The 7,775-nt window shown below is 46.3% G+C and overlaps 1 protein-coding gene across 1 annotated transcript; it reads right to left on the bottom strand.

Moving 5' to 3' along the window:
- Positions 1–52: 52 nt before the first annotated feature.
- On the bottom strand, positions 53–7,365 carry fbxo16 (F-box protein 16). The gene is made up of 7 exons (XM_076016863.1): positions 7,233–7,365; positions 6,996–7,031; positions 6,541–6,747; positions 5,852–6,354; positions 5,558–5,687; positions 4,544–4,793; positions 53–294 (listed from the first exon to the last, which is right to left on the bottom strand). Exons 1-7 carry the CDS (start codon positions 7,326–7,328, stop codon positions 182–184), a joined length of 1,335 nt encoding a protein of 444 aa, XP_075872978.1. The 5' UTR covers positions 7,329–7,365; the 3' UTR covers positions 53–181.
- Positions 7,366–7,775: the final 410 nt, after the last annotated feature.

Raw genomic sequence — 7,775 nt, 5'->3', positions numbered from 1 at the left:
AAACTCAGCAGCCAGAACCCAAAGAAGGGAAAAATCAAATAATCTCTTGACCTTTACTTTATTTATTTTTAAGCATGTGTCTGCTGTGTCAGTGAACTCCTCAGAAATGAGAAAAGTCAATTTTTTTTACTTCTTTTGGCAGCTTGTGTGTGCTGTTTTTCTTCATTCTGTTGTTGCGTCCTCATATTGTAGTTCTGCCTTCTTCCTGATGAGGGCGCTGTCCTTCACTCTGCTGTCTCTCCCGTGTGTATGACGTGGGTACAGGCCAGGGCAGAACTTGGAACAGTGGTTTACCTGGATTTTTTTGGGCAGGGCAAGGGGGGGTGGTGTTAATCACATTGTTATCCATCGGGTTTCAAGTCGTTTTTACAAAAGAGGACGAGGGCCACAAGAAGAGAAACAAATGTTACAGGAAGGAGATTTTTATTTCAGTTTTCATTTCGAGTTTTAAGTTGAAATTTCGTGAATAAAGTCAAAATTTCATGAAAAAAAGTAGACGTAAATAAAGTGTAAATTGGCGAGTAGACTGGGTGGATGATGGATTAACCCAGTTACCCACAGTCAACAGGTGTATCCCACTTTTTTCTCGACATTTTGACTTAGTCTTAATGAAGCCACTCCTCCTAGTCATATTAATACTCATAAGGCTCGTGATAGTGGTCGAGGAGGTGGCGTTGCAGCTATTTATAATTCCAATTTGTTAGTCAATCTCAAGGCTCATTCTATTTATAGTTCATTTGAGAGTTTAGCGATGTCTATTTCGTTGTCACCTGATAGGCAGGCAGATTCCGTTGAATTCATTGTTGTCTACCGTCCCCCCGGTCCATATTCTTCTTTCTTAGATGAATTTTCAGAGTTTTTGTCTACTTTAGCATTGACTAAAGACAAGATCATAGTGATTGGAGATTTTAATATTCATGTCGACATTGAGAGTGACAGTCTGAGTTCTCATTTCAAATCTATCCTCGACTCCTTAGGCTTCCTTCAAGTTGTGAATGTACCCACTCATAAGCATAGTCATACTTTGGATCTTGTGCTCACTTTTGGACTTGGTGTAGAGCAGCTGACAATCTTTCCCCGAAACGACGTTTTGTCTGACCACTTTCTGATCACTTTCGGCTTTATTGTAGCGGATCACATTCCCCAAGCAAGGTCTATAATGAGTAGAAACATTTCGGACTCTGTTGTTGCTGAATTTAAGGAGAGGCTTCCTGATCTGCTTGATGCCCTTGTACCTCTTGACATGCTTCCGGCCTCTCCCCCCACCCACTTGACTGATCTTGATCTGGACTCCTTGACAGATCGCTTTTCTTGTATTCTGAAATCAACATTGGATGATCTTGCCCCTTATAAGGTAAGTATGAAAAGGCAGGATCGATCAGCCCCTTGGTTTACTTCCTCTACTCGCAAATTAAAACAAAATTTGCGAAGGCTTGAGAGAACTTGGCGTTCGTCAAAAACAGCTTCATCCTTCAAGACTTGGCAGGATTGCTTTAGGTCCTATAAAAAGGCCCTGCGTATCAGTAGAACTTCCTACTTTTCTGCTCTTATTGACTCTAACAAGAACAACCCAAAGTTTTTATTTAGTACAGTTGCTAAGCTGACGAGGAGCCATCAGTATGTTGAGCCATGCGTCCCTACTGGCCTGTCAAGCAACGATTTCCTGAACTTCTTCCAGCAAAAAGTAGAAGGTATCAGAACTGAGATTGGGAATTCCTCGTCTTCTTTGTCTTCTTTGTCTTCCACAGGTCACATGGCAGATCTTTCTCAACATGGCAACCCCAGTGTGTATTTCGGGAGTTTTCAGCAAGTTGGACTCTCGGAACTTGATTCTCTTGTCTCCTCTGCTAAGTCGACCACCAGTCTTCTGGACCCAATTCCAACCAGGCTTCTCAAGGAGGTTTCCCCATTGCTTCATTGTGTCATTCTTAGAATTATTAATCACTCTCTATCAACAGGTTTTGTCCCTCATGCTTTCAAGGTGGCTGTAATCAAGCCTCTGATCAAAAAACCCAATTTGGACTCGAGTGTGCTTTCAAATTATAGGCCAATCTCGAACCTTCCGTTTCTCTCCAAGATCTTAGAAAAAGTTGTTGCTAGGCAGCTTGTGGACTTCTTGAACGACAACAATCTACTTGAGGCTTTTCAGTCTGGCTTCAGAGTTGGTCACAGCACTGAAACTGCATTGCTTAAGGTAAGTAATGACCTCTTGTGTGCATCTGACAAAGGTCTTCTCTCTGTTCTGGTCCTCCTAGATCTCAGTGCAGCATTTGATACAGTTGACCACAGCATTCTTCTTAGGAGATTAGAAGATACTATCGGCATCAAGGATCGCGCCTTGGACTGGTTTGGATCTTACTTGTCTGACCGTTTTCAGTTTGTTCATGTTCATAATCATTCGTCAGAACGTAGGAGGGTTAGTCATGGTGTCCCGCAAGGATCTGTACTTGGGCCACTCCTCTTCAACATCTACATGTCACCTCTTGGTGACATCATCAGAAAGCATAGCATCAGTTTCCATTCTTACGCAGATGACACACAGTTGTACTTTTCTTTTAAGGCAAACGAGGCTCATCAGTTGGCCAAATTGGAATCTTGTCTTCGTGATGTCAGAACTTGGATGACACAGAATTTCCTGTTGCTTAATTCCGACAAAACTGAGGTCATTATATTTGGATCGCGAGAGAGTAGGGACAGAGTTTTTGATGGACAAAGTGGTCTATTTGGTACTACACCCAGTTCTACCGTGCGGAACCTAGGAGTCACATTTGATCAGGACCTGACCTTTAATTCTCATATACAGAATGTAGGGAGGTCAGCTTTCTTCCACTTAAGAAACATTGCCAAAATTCGAAGTTTTTTGTCCTTCAAAGATGCGGAAAAAATAATCCATGCTTTTGTTACGTCTAGGCTAGATTACTGTAACTCGGTACTAGCAGGATGCCCAAATTCATCCCTTAGGACATTACAGTTAATCCAAAACTCCGCGGCACGATTGTTAACCGGAACTAGAAGGAGGCAGCATATTACTCCAATTTTAGCTTCCTTGCATTGGCTGCCTGTCAAATTTAGAATTGAATTTAAGATTCTAGTTTTAACTTACAAAGCTCTTCATTCTCAGGCTCCTTCTTATATTAGGGAACTCATTGAACTTTATCATCCTCCAAGAGCCCTTCGCTCTGAGGATTCAGGTCTTTTAGTTATCCCAAAAATTTCTAGAGTTAGATCAGGAGGTAGGTGTTTCAGTTTCCTGGCACCTCTATTTTGGAACCATCTTCCAGCCTCGGTGAGGGGGGCAGACACAGTTAGTTTATTTAGGAGTAGACTTAAGACTTTCCTTTTTCTTAAAGCTTATAGTTAGACTCCATCCACTGTCAGTTAAGCTGCTGTAGGCTTACGCCGTGGAGGGAGATCTTTCGCTCCCGTTACAGGGATCGTTGCTCTGTGCAGGCGGAACCTTTATCACTCTCCTCACCCAATCAATCTTTTACTCTATCCAATCTTTTACTCTATCCACTCTGTCCAAGCTCTCATTATGCTTTGTACAGTATGCTCGATATGCATGATACTGCCGCAGTCTCTGTGTCCCCGGCAGGTGATGACCACTGCGCCAGGAGCTGGATTGTGCTGTCCTGGGGGTCTTGCTGTCATCGCTTCATCCCACCGCCACGCTTAAGACCTGGACTAGTCCTATCGGCAGATTGTCCATCGAGCTAGGCTCTTGCCTTCCAAAGCATGGACACTTACACTCCACATGGACAGCAGCCTTGAATTAGTTCCTATTCTTTGTGTTTATATCCGTTTTGCCTGGTTGGTGTATCTGTTTTTCACTCTGTCCTGTCTGCCACCCTGGCTCACTCTGCTGCTTTCTCTCTTTCTCTGTCTCTCCTCTATCTTTCTACTTCACCCCAACTACTCATAGGCAGATGATCGCCCTCTGGAGTCTGGTTCTGCCCTAGGTTTCTTCCCACAGGGGAGTTTTTCCCAGCCACTGTCGCATCTTGCTTGCTCCGGGGGCCCGGTTGGTTCTCTCTGATTGTATAAAGCGCTTTGAGACGCCTTTGGCTGTGATTTAGCGCTGTACAAATAAAAGTTTATTATTATTATTATTATTATTAATTGAAAAAAAAAAAAAAGATTTTATTCACGGAATTTTGTCTTTTTTACTTCAACGTTCATCTTGAAATTTCAACTTTATTCTCAAATTGGAAACATGAAAAAAAATCTATCTTCATTTTGTCCCTCTTCTTGTGGCCCTGATGCTCTCCCGTAGTTTAGTAGTTTTGGTATTTTGTCTCGTACGTCCTTTCCTGAGTGCAGCCTCCATCTACCAAAACCCAACCGATTTAACAGCGTTAAACCCTCTGTAATGGAATGAGGTCACCAGCTACACACTCCAATACTTTCCTGCAGATTCAGTCTTTTGTCTTTTTCAATCTTTTTTTTTTTTTTTCCTTACTGCTCATTAGCCCTTAACACTACTTCTTACTGTGTGATTGCATCACACTCAGCCTGGAGGTGTGGAAGCGCTGGAGTCTCTTACTGGGGGGGCTGCGGTACAACCGCTGGGCGCCCCGGAGCATCGCCGACCTCACAGGGGCCGAGAGGATCTCAGGCCCCCAGCAGGACACTCGCAGCGAGGCCCCGGTGGTCTCCGTGGTGACGGGGAGGTTGTGGGTGCTCCCCACTAGTGGTGGTCGGTGGTATTGCGTCTCTCTGGGGTCAGGAGGAGGAGGAGGAGGAGGAGGAGATGAAGAGGGATTTGGGGGCCTACAGTTTGAAGTCAGGAACATCTGGAGATAAAGGAGATGTTTCATTAACAGGTGGTGGTGAAAATGAGAATCAGATACACGGTGAGCAAATGCCCATAGCCTGCGTGCAACCAACGACTTCATCTTGCTCTGCTTTGACTTTGAAGATTAAAAGTTAGGGGACAACACTGCCATCTAGCGGTCATTCTTATTAAGCAGCACTGCCTCCAAATATAGCCTGCAAATTAGTATTCAGTGGTCTACTCAATACAAAGATCACTGCATCCTGGAGAGACGACAGGATCTTTGGGGGTGGGGGGTGGTCACACTCCCACGCAAACTACAACAACGTAAAATTAAAAAAAAAAAAAAAAATTGATTATAAAAGTGAAATTCCACATAAAAATCCAAATAATTGTGAAATGTATTTTTGCAAAGCAAATTGCCTCATATCTCCTCCCGACCCTCGACATAAAATGCTAATGCTATTAGCTCTAGTGAACCATTTTAAGTGTGCAATGCCACATGAGTTATCACACAGGGTGTGGCTTCTAATATACAGGGGGAACCCTGTATATTAGACACCACAGTGTCCTCCATCTCACCTCTTCCTCTCCCAGCATAATCACCCCCCCGCCCCCAACCCCATCATTAACATGGCTCCGTGTGTAAACGCAGCTCCATAATGCATGATGCCCGCTGGTTGCAGCAGCCCCCCCCCCCCCCCCCAGAGACCCTGCCTCTCATTTATCCTCTGCCACGGTGCTGCAGGGCGGCGGCAGGAGGACGGCTGCACTGGGATCTACCAGAGATTTGGCTCTGCGCAGCCTGCAGTTCCACTCTGAGGCCGTCGACCGCCTCGCTCCCTCCTCTGCTGTCCAGGTGTGGTCGTGGAGGTGGTGGTGGTAGTGGGCGGAGCCTCTGATGTTCACCTGCCTGCACAGGGAAAGTCCCCCGAGTTGGTGTTTTCTGCCTCGTCGCATTTTTATGTATTTTGGCTTTTGGCCTTTTTTTGTTGTAACATCCAAAAAACATCTCGTATCTCAGCAATAATTTCCATCCTTGCAGCATTTTTGCACATTTTATTAGCAGCTGCTCACCCTCTGGCGGCCTGTCCCGTCGTCTCCAGGTTGTCCAGGTAGTTGAATCGCACCGTGTCCTTTGGGTGTCGGTCAGAATCCCTCCATGGTGGCGGTGCAGCCGGCCGCTTCTTCCTGTGGACGGCCCCCTGTGGCCGACCCAGGGGGGCTGCGTCTGGCTTCACTTCCTGGTCTCTGCTGCTGATGGCTGGTGGAGACATGTGCTGCTGCTGCTTCTGCTGGTGTTGCTGCTGCTGCTGCTGCTGCTGCTGCTGCTGCTGCTGGAGGCCAACAAAAGTAAAAAAAAATATCCCAATTTTTGCTTTGTACAACTCTGTGATGCCCAAGCGGTTCTGCACCTGCACAGATTTGAGCCGCAGCTCCAGCACCGTCTGGATGTAGTGCCTCTTCCACACGCCCTGCTCCAGCGGGGTGGGGGTGAAGCCCAGGCACCAGCCCAGCCGCTGGCACTTGGGCGTCCACAGCTGGTCCAGTTCCACGATGCTCCTCCAGTGCCAGCTCACCTGCCCACAGGGGGTCAAAGGTCAGTCACTATTATAACACCCAGGTATTGTAGGAGCCATTTCTATTTATTTATTTATTTTTGTGAATCAGTGGACGTACAATTAATAATAACTTTTTTCTGTCAACATTTTGCCTCTAGAGTTTGTTTTTTTTCTTTTTCTACAAATGGACATATTGAATCGTACCCGCGCACAGCGACAGAGGCTGCGAGGGTCCAGGAAGGAGAACAGGTAGACGCAGAGCGATCTGGGCAGCATGCAGGTGACGTCTGCGGCCTGTAGGGGGAGCCGTCTGCTCACGGTGCCGCTCAGGAAGGCGAGCTGCTGGGTGGAACAGCTGAGCACCAAATCCTGCAGCACCGCCCTCCTCTGACTGTCCGACCACCTGTCGAACTGACGGGGCAACATTCTTGTCACTCCCACAAACTCACCACCTGTCAGTGTATTATAGGCCCCATTCACTACGTACAGATGCTCATTTTTCATCCCAAACTTTAGAGAAGCAGCGTCACATTATTCACTTTCCCCAGAAACTGAACTGAAGAAAAATCTCCCCACAAAACAACACATTTTGTCCTCATCTTACGACCCCCTGCAAAGCCAGTTTGTCAGTGTGAGACATTGTGAAGTGATCTTCTTACCCACTTGGCCAGAAGGATCCGTCTCTCCTCAAACACCTGAAGCAGAGAACAAGCAGGAACAATACATGGTTTTAATCACAATAACCTTCATCTATCTATCTATCTATCTATCTATCTATCTATAAAATTGCGTATACACATTCAACAGAATGCACCTTTGTAGTTTAAAGTGTATGCCTATTCCAATGCATTGGGTGCTGATGGTGATAAAATAATCTCAATAAGGGCAGGCAGGACCTTGTTGTTGGACAGCGGGTGGTTGAGTGGAGTCCAGGCACTCAGCGTGGTCTGCATCTTCGGCCCCCTGCTGGACGACCTCTCCACAGCAGGCATCTTCTGGAGTGGAGAGAAGATTTCGCTGAGACAGCACAAAACTTTTTCCGTGCATTTTTCTGCTGACTTCCTCAAAGTGTTTGTGGACATATTTTGTCCCTCCCCACCCCCCCAAGAGTGTTTCATAGCTCTGAGCACTACGAAGCACATAAATCCCACTATAGCTCCTAAAACCGATCCAAAACATGACAACAGGACAACCTCCACCTGTAACACAATCACTTTCAGGGGGTGACACGAGGGTGCAACACTGCCTCGCTCTTGTTCCACTGTGTGCTGTTGACTCACCGCCTGATGCTCCTCTCCTGCAGACGTCCGACTTCTGGAGTCTCTGCGTGCAAACTCCCGCAGCTCTTTAACGCCTAAATGCCAAGATGTTCACCTCACTGCTCCCCTGAGCACCGTTTACCTGCTGCCATGGTAACAGTGGCTGTTGGCTTCCCTGCA

This window comes from Nelusetta ayraudi, unplaced genomic scaffold, assembly GCF_046127955.1.
Source record: "Nelusetta ayraudi isolate G7.1 ecotype Tasmania unplaced genomic scaffold, CSIRO-AGI_Nayr_v1 ptg000238l, whole genome shotgun sequence".
Classification (NCBI taxonomy): Eukaryota; Metazoa; Chordata; class Actinopteri; order Tetraodontiformes; family Monacanthidae; genus Nelusetta; species Nelusetta ayraudi.
This window is presented reverse-complemented; position numbering and strand designations above follow the sequence as displayed.

Excerpts from the sequence above, each read along its gene's own strand:
- fbxo16 (XM_076016863.1), bottom strand. The coding sequence starts at position 7,328 with ATGCCTGCTGTGGAGAGGTCGTCCAGCAGGGGGCCGAAGATGCAGACC. Across the intron at positions 7,032-7,232 it reads ACCCGCTGTCCAACAACAAG|GTGTTTGAGGAGAGACGGAT; the intron begins GTCCTGCCTGCC and ends TCTCTGCTTCAG. Across the intron at positions 295-4,543 it reads GTTGTACCGCAGCCCCCCCA|GTAAACCACTGTTCCAAGTT; the intron begins GTAAGAGACTCC and ends AAAAAAATCCAG.